The sequence below is a fragment of the Nansenia antarctica genome (genome assembly GCF_963989245.1).
Source record: "Nansenia antarctica genome assembly, chromosome: 13".
NCBI lineage: Eukaryota > Metazoa > Chordata > Actinopteri > Argentiniformes > Microstomatidae > Nansenia > Nansenia antarctica.
Window position 1 is genome coordinate 26,725,043 of NC_137683.1, and position 15,000 is coordinate 26,740,042.

Below are 15,000 nucleotides of genomic sequence, written 5' to 3' on the forward strand. Positions count from 1 at the left end.
TGATCCATTAGGTGTTTATTAACGCCTGTGTGGTGTTATTTTTAAATGTTGACATTTTTGAGTAATTAATAAAATACAAAGGTTCCATCTCACAAAACATAATGGAATGTAAAAACTTTGACGCTCAATATCTCTGAACTACCCTAAACGGAGATAGAACCTTGTCATTCTAAGCTCACGACATACTGCACGTTAAATCTGTCAGACTTCAAAAACAAAATACAGGCGCTGTCTACTGAGAATCTACGTACTCCTTTAAACAGGATAATGCTTTCCGCATTTTATCATCCCTCTCTTTCTTTCTGTCCTCCGCTTTTATGATTGAGGTTTCACTCGTCCTGTGTCTCTGTCAGACAGAGGCTGTTTCCACCTACACACTGTGTTAGGAAAGTGGTCGAAAAGCATTCAGTCGCTTATTTTCTATCATTATCTGTCTACTCTGTGCTTTCTCTCTCCTATGTCTGAGTGTGTGTGTGTGTGTGTGTGTGTGTGTGTGTGTGTGTGTGTGTGTGTGTATGTGTGTGTGTGAATGTGTGTGTGTGAATGTATGTATGTGTGTGTGTGTGTGTGTGTGTGTGTATGTGTGTGTGTGTGTATGTGTATGTGTGTATGTGTATGTGTGCGTGCGTGCGTGCTTACAGTGTAACTCGGCATCAATCTACAAGGTATGCCTAATAAACGAAAAAGCTATTTGTACACATATTGAGCTGTTGTTGTTGTTGTTGGTGGTAGCTCCTAAACTTTGTTAACAACAACATGGGCATGCCTTCATGACCTCATAGGCTCCACTGGGACGACTCGTTGTAAATGGCTGAACTAAATGTCTCTCAGTTTATGACCTATTGTTTGTCTGCGGCTCTCTCTGCCATCTCGTAGATCTGTGTGAGTGTGTGTGTGTCTGCGTGGGTGCGTACGCGTGGTCTTTGATAGGGGGTCAGACATAGCGGGGTAGACATTTGTTTTCGACGACGGGAAGTCTGCCATGTCCTCCCCAAGCAGTCTCCTGTTGTTAAACTTTCCTCTTAAGGCGGATAAATCTTAAGTGTTGTCTTCTAGGTCTGGAACTGGCCAGAATCCCACCCAGCAAATACCATTGGGTGGGATCAGGGGCGCCGCTAAGGGGGTGGTAAGTTAGGACGATTCTAAGGGCCCAGCACTGACAGGGGCCCATGAGAATCTTTTTTTAAAAATATATTATATTTATAAATAATATTATTATTATTATCATAAGGACGTTAATGTAGCCGAATTCAAATTATAATTCTATGTATTAAAACAAAACTGGAGTTTTGTTTCTCTATGTTTAACAAAATTAAGCCTTATTATTTACCCCTCTATTTATTCATTGCATGGTTCAGTCCACCGTGCGCGAGCTGCTAGACTAGACTAGAGGAACGTTACCGCAAATATTCTGACAAGGAGAGAGACGATGTCGTGAAAGGCAAAGCCAAAGTCAGGGTCTCAAAAGAGAAAAGTAAAAGTAAAGAACGAGGAGAGTGACAAAAAAGGGCGACAGCTAGTCACAAAGTAAAAAAAAAAGAAGAAGAAGGGTATTCATTCACAGACCTTCTTTTGGGGCCCATAACATGTAGGCTATCTATCTAGACAACAGTGGTTTAGTGATCTAATCACTGCGTGGATGATCTAGTTAGCTCGCTATAGCTAATTAACATTAACTTCAAGTAAAGTTAACTTACAGTGCACTGTCAGTATAATTTCAGTTAAATGTATGAGATGAGTGCAATTTTGGTCCAAATATAGGTTATTAGAGCTCAGTGAATTTGTATCCAGCCGCTATGCACTCTTGCTATAGCTAGCTAGCTAACTAGTATAATGTTACATGCTAATCACGTCATGCACAGATGCAGTTTCAGGATCAGGACTCCTTCCCTCAACCCACCTCCCAGTTGAAGGAGAAGGAGGTGAGCAGTAGGAGTTTGGGGTTAACAAACATATTTTGAATATTTTAATGTATGCTGCATTACCATGCAAGCATTGAATACAACTTTAGCTAATATTCATATTTAGTTAATAGTTCTTCCAGTAATTGCAATAACATTGACCACTGGCATCTTAATAATATTGTTAGCTAGCTAGATAACATCTAAGTTAGCTAATCTGGTGTAATGTATGTATTATTATGTTAATACTATTATAGGACATATTATGAATTATGTACCTATGGATACTCCATGCCAGGGCCCTCTTCAAGCAAGGCAGCCAGAGAGGAGAGCAGAGGTAAAGAGGCAGAAGAAGAAGAGCAAGAAGTAACAAAGGACAATGACAGCAGCACAGCAAGTTGGCTTCATCACTAGATTTCAAGGATCTTATTAAAGATGTTGCTACTAAGAAGGCCCAGCGTTTAGCTTTGATTTGATTTGATCTCTTTACTCCTATCTTGAATCGTTGTGCATTAGGCTAGATATAGTTTTTAGCTCTCCAGGTATACTATTCCACAGTACTGCCGCAGTGTAAAAATAAAAATCTTCCCATTTGACATTCAATTTCGCTGGCACCATGTCTGTGTTGCTCCCTCTTGTATAAGACACGTTTGTCTTTGTGTGAAACAAGCAATGCTGAGTCAGTAAATATCTCTCTGCTGTAATTCTTCATTGATCTAATCCTGACAGTATTATGGCCAACTGATCTTTACAAGATCTACATTTATTTAGACACAATACCACCCCATTACAATTATATTTTTTACTTTTTGTGTGATTTATACTTTTATAATTGGGTTCCAATCTTCATTTAATTATACTTTTGTCCTTGTGTTGTTCAAGTCTTAATTTAATAAGTTAAAGAATGTTGAGATTTCTTTGCTGAATTGTTGATTCCTGTATTAACTGTAATTTTAAATTACATTTACAAAAGACGTCCATCATTGGATTTCTTGCAGTGCATCAATAGTTCATCAACTTCAACTGGGTTTAGGTTGATGGGTGGTTTAGGTGGGGGGGCCCAAAATTATATTCTGTCATGGGGCCCAGAATCTCTAGCGGCGCCCCTGGGTGGGATCAATGTGTATTCCTCTCTACAACCTCCCAAAGGGTTGCTAAGCCGACTGGTATTCTCTCTCTCCGTCTCGCTCCGATGTGGTCTCCTGTCGTTGCTGTTTTGTTACTATGAGATTGTGATGTAACAGCGAAAGTTCAGACCAGGGGGAAATGTGCTTCATCTATCAGACAGGAAGTTCTTCAAGAACCTCGAAATCATTTCTCAAACGAAACAATCACAGACGTGACACGTCTTGTTAACCATCTCCCCTGCCAATGCTATCAAATCAAAGCAGAAAGCACTATTACTGCTTACACGGGTTGATTCTCCATGGTTTTATATCTGATTAATTTACCTTTTTGTTTAGGAGAAGAGCCGACATAGACTTAACTCGAGATAGATCAAGTTTTTACAAATGACATTCAGGATTAAAGTGAAGCTGGTGTGATTTTTTCCAAAGTAAAAACTTAAGGCTTTTCCTCCTCAAACCCCTCGCTTGGATGACACACTCCGGAGCCTGAAACATCCTGTCTCTCAACCTCCCTCCCCAAGACTCTTAAAAAATGGAAAAAGTATACTTTACGGAGGGGAGCGCAAGGTTTGAAAAACAAGACCCTATAAGGGGGTAACCGTGAGTCCTGGAATGTTTCTGGCAGGTTTGGTGAGTAATGCATCAACCTCTCTTGTGTTTTTTTTCGAGGTTGTATGGGTTTTGCGGTTGTTCGCTTATTGCCATCGTCACGGTAATGACGGTAATTTATGGCAGTTGGGTTGGGGACCTGATTTGTGTCCACAAAACTCACACTTACAGTATATACACACGTACCTTTAGGGGCAGCAGGTAAGCCTAGAGGTTAGAGAGGTACGTAGGTCGCTGGTTCGATCCCTGGCCCAGGAGAGAGGCGTACGTGAGCTAGTGACTGGAGGGGAGGTTCTTCTTCTTCTTCTTCTTCTTCTTCTTCTTCTTCTTCGTCTTCTTCTTCTTCTTCTCCTTCTTCTTCATCTTCTTCTTCTTCGTCTTCTTCTTCTTCTTCTTCTTCTTCTTTACCTCATACGCCCTCACACACACACACACCTCAAGTGACAAGACACCCACTCTCTCCAAACTATAGGGCGTACAGCTTCACAAGGGCTAACTCACCCCCCTCCCGTCTCTCTCAAGCCAAGCGGGAGGTCTACGCTACGCTACCGGTCTGTGCTGAGTTAGTGTGTGCTGTCACCGGAGACTAATAGCATTAGGACAGCCACACGGCGCCCACTGGCATGTCCTGCCTCCTCCGCTACCCACCACCAGTCAGTACACGGCTGCCGTAAGGTAAATAACCGCTGTGGTCTCTGTGTTACAGAACTCCTTCTCCAGTGTGTTTCACATGGAATACGAGGAGCTCGGCGAGCCGCTGGACGGGCCTAAAAGGTAAGGAGAGAACCTTCATCCCAAATGTACGACATCCATCCATCCATCCATCCATCCACACGTTGTTATTGGGCCGAACTTACCTCAGAATAATTCCTCAAGTTTCAACCCCCAAAAATTGGTATGTGGAGGGAGGGAGGGAGGGAGAGAGAGAGAGAGAGAGGAGGGAGGGAGAGGGAGAGGGAGGGAGAGAGGGGGGAGGGAGAGAGAGAGGGAGAGAGAGAGGGGGAGAGAGAGAGGGAGAGAGAGAGAGAGGGAGGGAGATAGAGAGAGGGAGAGAGAGAGGGAGAGGGAGAGGGGGGGAGAGAGGGAGAGGGAGAGAGAGGGAGAGAGGGAGACAGAGAGAGAGAGAGAGAGAGAGGAGAGTGTGTGTGTGTGTGTGTAGGGGGGGTGGCAGGGGAGACCACTATCCATCCCTCAGCCGTCAGAGCTGTGATGTTTTAGTGAAGCCCTCTCCTCTATTTCTGACAGTGTTGATATAAGCGCCTCAGGGATCTCCTTTGAAGAACACAGAGCTCTCGCCCCCCCCTGCCAATAGCTACAAGCATTCGATCAGGGGGTTTAACATCATATTCTCATTAGACACGGCTTTGGCCTGATCTAAGAAAACCCTCTCACGGTCTATTTCACAGATCCTCAATCACGACCTCTTTAGACGAACCCTAATCACGGTGAAGGCAGGTTTGGGGTTTGGTTGTTCTTGGATAAGCAGGTTTTTGGTGAGACTAGCAGGTTCTAACAGTCACATGCCACGCACGTCCACCGCTGTTTTGATCTCGGGGGCCAGGTTCTCGGGCGAGAGCGGAGTGCTCTTATAGGACCTGACAGCTGTTTTAGTTGCACTCGGTTGGCATGGCAACGCTTCATGTCTTCAATACGCCGTTCCTCAGAGTTCAATAGGAGAAATACATGATTATTATTATTATTGATTTTGTTATTATTATTACTGATATTATGATTAGTAGTACAGTAGTAGTAGTATTCATAATATTATTATACTTATTATTATTGTTATTATGATTAATAATAATAATAATAATAACAACAACAACAACAACAACAATAATAATACAAATAATATTAATGATAAGAATATTATTATTAATAATAATAATAATAAAAAATATGATTGTACATTGGGAGATCCGTGGGGGAGGGGCAAGTCACGAGTGGCAGTTTGGGGAGCCTATCAGAGCACATCAGAGCTTGGTGCACCAACCTCACCAAGTCAGTTTCCTGTATGTGCAAATAGGCCAAATAAAACAATTCTGATTCTGGTTCTGGTTCTAACGACGGTACTCCCCTCAGAAAGGTTTCCTCTCCTCTCCATGGCTTACAGTGACCGCGGTGGACTCAGTTGAACTCGCTTTCGCCGAAACGCAAATGGGTTCTATTTATCTAAACCGCTCTTCCTTCTAAGAAGAAAGAATGTCACTGAAGGAAGAAAGCTGTTTGAGTAATGATTTGATTATTCCAGATAATGGTTGATGAATACATGGAAAAGACTCTGGCCATCATTTCTGGTCTATCGATCTCTATCATGTGGAAGGTCATGGGTTTGCATTCCTCCTGAGGTCGGACCACACAGGATCCCTGTGTTTCCTACATTACAGATTCTTCCGATGCTCGACCAACATCTCGGCTTGGGGGGGGGCGGGGGGGGGGGATGAGGTAGAATAAGACAGGGGGAATGAGAAGAAGGATGAGAGATGGGGAGAGTGAGAGAGATTGGCTGCTCATCTTTTGCCAGGAAAAAGGAATAATCCTTTAATGTGAATGTGTTGGGTAGCTGAATACCAGGCCTGGTGCAGAGGATGATCTGTTCTCTCCTGTGTGTGTGTGTGTGTGTGTGTGTGTGTGTGTGTGTGTGTGTGTTTGCAAGTGTGTGTGTGTGTGTGTGTGTGTGTGTGTTTGTTTGTTTATGTGTGTGTTTGCGAGTGTGTGTGTGTGTGTGCATGTGTTTGTTTGTTTGTGTGTGTGTGTGTTTGCGAGTGTTTGTGTGTTTCTGTCTGTGTGTGTGTTTCTGTCTGTGTTTGCGAGTGTGGGCGACAAGGGAAAGGAAGACAATATCGCACGCGTGTGTAGTTTGTGTATACGAGAGAGGGGGGGGGGTGATAGGGTATGTGCGAGACAGACAGAGGGCGAGAACGAGAGGAAGAAGAAACACAGGATAGAGAGAGAGAGAGCAACAGAAACCGAAACGTGGCGGGACAGGAGTGAAAGGAAGCAGATGTCGTCGGCGTTCCTGTCACGGTGGCTCATACTTTTACATTCTGGCTCCTCGCAGACGAACGCTTTCTCCTCTGTTTACGTATGGTAATGGCCTAACTAGGCCGCTCTGTGTACAGAGGAGCACTTCTGGGTGAAGGGGCTGTCGTTTGTCACGAACGAGAGACCCTGCGGGGCCGTATGGAGGGGTCGGACGGCAGGATGTTATAGCTCTGACTCTGTGTGAAGGGCAGGATGTTATAGCTCTGACTCTGTGTGAAGGGCAGGATGTTATAGCTCTGACTCTCTGTGTGAAGGGCAGGATGTTATAGCTCTGACTCTGTGTGAAGGGCAGGATGTTATAGCTCTGACTCTCTGTGTGATGGACAGGATGTTATAGCTCTGACTCTCTGTGTGAAGGACAGGATGTTATAGCTCTGACTCTCTGTGTGAAGGACAGGATGTTATAGCTCTGACTCTCTGTGTGAAGGGCAGGATGTTATAGCTCTGACTCTCTGTGTGAAGGACAGGATGTTATAGCTCTGACTCTCTGTGTGAAGGACAGGATGTTATAGCTGTGACTCTCTGTGTGAAGGGCAGGATGTTATAGCTCTGACTCTCTGTGTGAAGGACAGGATGTTATAGCTCTGACTCTCTGTGTGAAGGACAGGATGTTATAGCTCTGACTCTGTGTGTGAAGGACAGGATGTTATAGCTCTGACTCTCTGTGTGAAGGGCAGGATGTTATAGCTCTGACTCTCTGTGTGAAGGGCAGGATGTTATAGCTCTGACTCTCTGTGTGAAGGGCAGGATGTTATAGCTCTGACTCTCTGTGTGAAGGGCAGGATGTTATAGCTCTGACTCTGTGTGTGAAGGACAGGATGTTATAGCTCTGACTCTGTGTGAAGGACAGGATGTTATAGCTCTGACTCTCTGTGTGAAGGACAGGATGTTATAGCTCTGACTTTCTGTGTGAAGGACAGGATGTTATAGCTCTGACTCTCTGTGAAGGACAGGATGTTATAGCTCTGACTCTCTGTGTGAAGGACAGGATGTTATAGCTCTGACTCTCTTCTTCTTCGGCGTATGGGTAGTTGTTTTTCCTCTCCACTCCACCAGGCTCGGGGCCGAGGGGCTACCCTTTTACCACCCCGAGACCTGGTTGAGGGACTCACCCGGGCTATATTTCTGGACACCCCTCCAGAAGCCACGTCATCGTCTCGTCATCTAATACCGACAGACCATGCATCCCGTTGGGTGGGTGGTACACCGGGCAATCCAGGATAATATGGTCTGCGGTTTGGTCCTCTGCGCCACACTCGCACGACGCATTTGGGGCCAAGCCCCATCTGTGCATTGATGAGCGGAAACGCCCGACGCCGGTCCGGAGACGATTGAGCCTCACCCAGGATAGCCTTGGCAAGTCCATCCCGAGGGGCTCAGCGCCGGCGACTGGGATGTGGTCGCGGAGTTTGGAGGTGTTAGCCTCCCACTCCGCGCGCCACATATAATCCGCCCATCCTGCCGCACTGATGTTGAGATCTCTGCATTGCTGCCTGAGATCCTGTGCGGCAGGCACAAATGGGTGTCTCGACTTGAGACGCCGGGAGGGCTCCGCTGTTATAGTGAGCCTATCATGGAGCAGATGGTTATTAAGCTCCACGGCCCGGCAGGCGAGACGTGCTGTGGCTCCCATGCGGCGGAGGCCTGCGGGCTGGATGCCTGCTAGGATGGGAAGGTTGTCCACGGGGGTAGGACGCAAGCATCCTGTCACAATGCGCAAGGCTTCGTTTATAGGCGAGTCGATGAGGCGGGTGTGGGCACTGCGACACCATACTGGGGCGCAGTATTCACTAGTTGAATAAACGAAGGCTAGGGCTGCCGTGCGCAAGGTCCTTGCGCCGGCGCCCCAGCCCGAGCCAACCAGTCGCCTCATCAACGCCACACGAGCTGTTCACTTCTTGCGCAGCCAATCTGACTCTCTGTGTGTGAAGGACAGGATGTTATAGCTCTGACTCTCTGTGTGAAGGGCAGGATGTTAGAGCTCTGACTCTCTGTGTGAAGGACAGGATGTTATAGCTCTGACTCTCTGTGTGAAGGACAGGATGTTATAGCTCTGACTCTCTGTGTGAAGGACAGGATGTTATAGCTCTGACTCTGTGTGTGAGGGGCAGGATGTTATAGCTCTGACTCTGTGTGAAGGGCATGATGTTATAGCTCTGACTCTGTGTGAAGGACAGGATGTTATAGCTCTGACTCTCTGTGTGAAGGACAGGATGTTATAGCTCTGACTCTCTGTGTGAAGGGCAGGATGTTATAGCTCTGACTCTCTGTGTGAAGGACAGGATGTTATAGCTCTGACTCTGTGTGTGAAGGGCAGGATGTTATAGCTCTGACTCTGTGTGAAGGACAGGATGTTATAGCTCTGACTCTGTGTGTGAAGGACAGGATGTTATAGCTCTGACTCTCTGTGTGAAGGACAGGATGTTATAGCTCTGACTCTCTGTGTGAACGGCAGGATGTTATAGCTCTGACTCTGTGTGTGAAGGACAGGATGTTATAGCTCTGACTCTCTGTGAAGGACAGGATGTTATAGCTCTGACTCTCTGTGTGAAGGGCAGGATGTTATAGCTCTGACTCTCTGTGTGAAGGACAGCAGAATGTTATAGCTCTGACTCTCTGTGTGAAGGACAGGATGTTATAGCTCTGACTCTCTGTGTGAAGGACAGGATGTTATAGCTCTGACTCTGTGTGTGAAGGACAGGATGTTATAGCTCTGACTCTCTGTGTGAAGGACAGGATGTTATAGCTCTGACTCTCTGTGTGAAGGACTGGATGTTATAGCTCTGACTCTCTGTGTGAAGGACAGGATGTTATAGCTCTGACTCTCTGTGTGAAGGACAGGATGTTATAGCTCTGACTGTGTGAAGGACAGGATGTTATAGCTCTGACTCTCTCTGTGAAGGACAGGATGTTATAGCTCTGACTCTCTGTGTGAAGGACAGGATGTTATAGCTCTGACTCTCTGTGTGAAGGACAGGATGTTATAGCTCTGACTCTCTGTGAACTGCAGTTTTTGTTGTTGTTGTTGTTGTAATGACGTTAAACGTTTTCTATTTTTTATGACGTTAAACTCAGGCACTGGATTCCAAAACGGCATTGTCGTGTCACTGGGAAAAGGAACATCCTGAATGTATCCTGAATTCTTACAAGTTCAGTCGGGCACAATCATTTTTGTTTGATTAACACACCTCAATAATCTACTAGCTACTAGCTACTAAGCTAAGAGTTTTATCTCACCCTGACAGTGTATCCGTTAGCCGTGTAGCCGTTAGCTTAAAATGACTCGTTTCAGGGTTACCCAAGCAGCCTTTTAGATAACCATCTCTGTTTAACTTTGTGTTCTCCGCTAAAACGGCAGTGTCAAAATCGAGTCCTGCATTGACTGCTGACCTGGGACTCTCAACACACACCCACACAAGCAAATGAGCTCATAGGCACGCACACACATACGCACACACACACATATACACACGCACACATATACACACACATAAACAAAGAACCATCGCCACCTTGAACACCTTGAAGTATGTAGAAGGACATTATTCTGTGCAGCATATACGTACGTAGCCATGTGATGTACAGAGGTAGGAATGGGCTTATTGAGTAAGACTATCTGACTTTGTTAGCTATGCAAATGTCCTGCAGCGAAAAATGTCCTAAGCTCCCGTTATGGAGCCTTCAACACCCTGGCCTGTCTCCAGTCTCTGAGGCACACAGCTGTTTTAGTGTTTAAGTCAGGTCTTATTTCTGCTTCACCCTATCAGGAGCAGCGTTGGCAGGTTGTCATTCTCCTGCCAGCAGGACAGAGTGAAAGAAAAGAGAATGTCCTGCCACAAGCGTATCCCCCAATGTGTATCTATGTATACAAGACTATACCATACAATATAATACGATATGTAATACATATATGCCATTTAGCTGACGCTTTTATCCAAAGCGACTTACATTGCAGTGAGCGCATACATTTTCAGTATATTATGTTCCCAACGGGAATCGAACCCACAACCTAAGCGTTGTCAGCGCCTGCTCTACCAACTGAGCCACAGAGGACCACCAATACACCACTACAATACAACTTTATTCATCTCTTTTAGGGGAAATACATTATTTGGGGTTCACACAGAAAATGCCAGTTCATCTAAATCTGCTTTTTCACTAGAACAGTCATGACGTTTTACCTAAGAGCCGCCTCAGGGGCCCCTCTTTACAATGCTAAGCTGCTATTTACACACAATGACCACTAGTTGGCCGCTTGTAAATTAGCCTGCTTCCTCCTACACAGAAAAACTGCAAAATAGCTTTATACGAGCTTATCCTGATATGATTTTTATGAAAATGTAAGGATACTGGGTGGTAGAACGCACATATGTGGGAAAAGTCATGAAAGGAGGGTCCTGAAATTTGAATGAGTGCAAAGATATAAAAGTTGTTTTTACTCACAGCTCCTGGCTGTTCTAGTGTTAATCTGTGGTCTCGTCGTGTGTTCTCTCTCTCCCTCCAGGGAGTGTGACGTGAGTCAGATCAACTACATGTACGGCCAGTATGTTAAGAACACCATGGAGCCCCTCAACATCTCCGACGTCAACAAAGACCAACGCTTCCCCTGGACGGTCAGTAACACACACACACACACACACACACACACGCACACACACACACACACACACACACACACACACACACACACACGGTCAGTAACACTGTTAGAAGGACCTCCCTCCCATTCATGTCCACGTGTTTTGGGGATTCTCTGGTAGTATTTTCTTGTGTCTTTCCCATGTCCGTACAGAGTGAACACCAGGACCACCCCAGCAACCAGATCAAGAGTTTACTCTGCACACCCATCAGGAACGGGAAGAAGGATAAAGTCATAGGTATGGATATGTCGTGTTGCTTTCTTCTCTTTCTTTTCACTTGACATTGTGATGGTGTCTTCTACTAGGCAGGCAGGAACTGTGTATGGAACACCAAAAGTTTCAAAAGCTTTGCCGAACTGGTAATTTTGAGAATGTATGATACTTATGATGGGCCGGTTTTCAAGCCAGAAATCTTGCGTGATCAGGGTAGTAGTACCCTGACTGACCTGTACGAGGCAGCCATGTGCGACCGGGCAAATAAAGTGCTGAAGAACGAAAAGAAGAAGGCGCGTCAGTCAGCTTGCTTCTTGATTGGCTACATTCCATTCCACGTCACAATCCATGGAGTCAGTGACTCGGGAGTTGTCAGTTTTGACCACACACAACAACACTTTTGCTCGTGAATATTGAACACGTTTAATGTTTACGATCGTCGGCCCCGACCATTTTCCGAGCTGATTGTTGGGAGAAATTGACTCTTAACACACCTCACACCACAGGATAATCTTGTAGGATAATCTTTAGAGCCACATTATAGTACATTATACAAAGTAGTATACGTAATAAAGTCAAAATAAAAATAAGGGTTGTTTCAGTTCATAACTATACTGGTCAGGTTGTGGTTGAGGTTACTCAGAGGACAAAGTGGGATGTGAGAGTGATGCTGCCTGGCCCTGTACACACCAAGTACATCTCTCCCCACCCTGAGACACTATGGGCCGGTTTCACAGACAAGGCTTAAGCCTAGTCCTGGACTAAATCACACTTTCAATGTAAAATCTCCATTGAAGATGCTTTTTAGTCCAGGATTAGGCTTAAGCCTTGTCTGTGAAACTGGCCCATGGACAATTATCAGAAATTGTTCTTAAAATACTACTTAGAAAATCTAAAAGGTTTTTAGTTTTTAAGCCCATCTTTTTTATGAGTTTCAAAATGGTAGAACATTATGTTATTGAGAAAGCTGAGTAGCCAAATCACCCCAGAGAGAGATATAGAGTTGTCATCTATTTTGAAACATTATGTTGAAACATAAACCCTATGTTTCCCCTCTGTAACATAACCATGTTTCAACAACAACATGAAAAACAAAAAAACAAAATTGTGTTTAATAGTAATGTTGCTGGCTTGAGAAACGATGGATTTAAAGACAGCACTGTAGTAGCAGGTGGACTCATAACAATCTAGAAGCACGTCAAAGTGTTCATTAGTTGAAGTAACAAGTGATAAGCCTCATTGTAGTATATTTGCTGGAGAAATGTATTGGTGTTTTAATAGTATATGACTTAAATCAACCAAACGTCATTCTAAAACCATCTCATCTTGCCTCCTGACACAGGATACATTTAGGAAACCATTTGTAATGTAAAGGTCACATGTAATTTTCTTGTTTTTAAAGTGCCTTTGAAAGTGGTCGACCCCTTCAACATGTTATTGCTTCAGTCTGAATTAGGATTTCTGCTGCTATCGAAGGCAGCAGACAGGTCCAGGAGAATGAGAAACAGAGGAGAGGGAGGAAGCTGGAGCAGAGTGGAGGGCCTCCGTGACACCAAGCAGAGCAGTCTCAATAGAGTGGCCAGCCTTAACGCCCCGCGGTGGCGCAGCGGTCTAAGCACTAGCCACTAGTGCAAGCTGCCCACCGGGGACTGGGATCGAATCCCGGTCTCGCCAGACCCGGATATGGCCAGGGCACACAGGGAGCGGCATATTGAGCGGCCGCTCCCAAAGGGAGGTATAGGACTATTTCCGGACAAGGATCCGTCGCGCAACACCGCCCCCGGGGTGCCGGAATAACGGTGTCGGGCTCGAGGAGCCAGTCAGCTAGTCTGCCTGGCGATCTCCTCTGGGGCTGCCGGCCACGGGGTCGTGCGGCGGATCCTACGCAATAGGCAGGGGATAATTGGATGCTAGGTTGGGTTCAATTGGATACCAAATTGGGTGAAAAAGGGGATAAAATCTGAGAGAAAAAATAAAATAAAAAAAAAGAGTGGCCAGCCTTAGAGCTGGGTCGGTGGGGGTCAGGGAGGTTGTTCTGAAGGAGATAGTGAGACAGTTGGTTAGATACAGCACGTTCAAGGGTTTTAGATAAGAAGGAGGGAAGGGATACCAGTTTTGTAGACGGGTCACGAGTTGGGTCAGGCTATCTTGAAGGCAGCCAGGACAGATCCTGTGGCGTTTATTACGGCGGTAAAGCAAGGAAGGAGGTCTTTGGAAATGGATTTGAGAAGAGGGGAGGGGATGGGATGGGATGAAGAGGGCAGGCGGTTGCCCACTTAGATGTGATCAGTTTTAGAATATGTGACACGTTCTAGTGTTTTGGTCCGCATGTCGGCAACCAATCAAAATGTTCCAACTTTTCTTTTGAAACACGGAAATACATATCAACGTTGTTGAGACACACAAACTCGCTAGTCAAGCCAAAATACTGCAATGGATTGGGTGAGTAATCCCCACTGCTATCTAGTTAACTATAACACTACTTTACATTGTTAGCAGGCTCACAAAACAAGGTGTGTTAGTTAGCGATGTGTCATTGATTTTCAACAACGCAGAAATGTGTTAACATTTCTTTACTTTTCGTTTTTTCGAGAAAAAAAAGTCTGAACATTAAATCGGATGCCGACTTGGGGACCAATTGACCAGACCATGTCACATCACATACTATCAGGGGAGAGAGGGGAAAGAGATCGAGACCGTGTAGCGCAGAGGGTCTGGGACAGACAGTCTACTGGACACTTTCAAGGCAAAAGAAAAGTTAAATGGTAATATAATGAATAACAAATGGATTCGAAAATTCAAACCTAGAGGACCTGATTTCCTAAGTGGTCTTCATTCATTCATTCTCATGTCCTTTAGTTTGCGTTAGCATAATTAGCATTCGCGTCATTAACAGACGTCGTTAGAATACAGCCGTGACGGCCGCCGTGTTGTACGTCCCCCTACGATCAAACAAAACAGCCTCTCCTCCAACACGACATCCTCCTCTCAAACACAACAGCCTCCTCTCAAACACAACACAACAGCCTCTCCTCAGACCCCTGAAGAGTCACTCCAAAAACGCTTTGAGACGCTGAATCCATTAGAATAATGTCTTCCATCCGCTCACCTATTTCCTCGGAATTAATAAAAAATTCAAACTCATACATTCTCTGTGCAAACGTCTGGGACTAACAAACATCCTTATATGTTGTTGTTGATGACGTGATTTGTATGTGTGTGTTCATTCAGCCACGGGCTGAGGAGGAGAGAGAGGTGCAGGTGGCTCATTCTGGAGACCGTTGATGGGACTATTACTCACGCAGTTGTAGTATGTTTAGTGGCAGAGGGTCAGCCTGAGGAAATGGTTGAAAGAAGGGAATGGGAGAAGGGGGGAAGTTTTTGTCTCGCATCTGGAAGTATGAGGTATCAGCGACGTGTCTGGATGTGCTTATGGAGAACTCTACCTGTCCGTGTGTTAGGTTT

The 15,000-nt window shown here is 45.3% G+C and overlaps 1 protein-coding gene across 1 annotated transcript in view; it reads left to right on the forward strand.

Moving 5' to 3' along the window:
- The window catches only part of pde5ab (phosphodiesterase 5A, cGMP-specific, b), a gene marked incomplete at its 5' end in the record, with an annotated part of 49,102 nt that overhangs the window by 19,768 nt on the left and 14,334 nt on the right, over positions 1 to 15,000 (forward strand). The window contains 3 exons of the mRNA XM_080544526.1: positions 4,344 to 4,411; positions 11,187 to 11,295; positions 11,475 to 11,559. Of these exons, the coding sequence (XP_080400652.1) occupies positions 4,344 to 4,411; positions 11,187 to 11,295; positions 11,475 to 11,559 (262 nt within the window). The remainder of the gene's footprint in view (positions 1 to 4,343; positions 4,412 to 11,186; positions 11,296 to 11,474; positions 11,560 to 15,000) is intronic.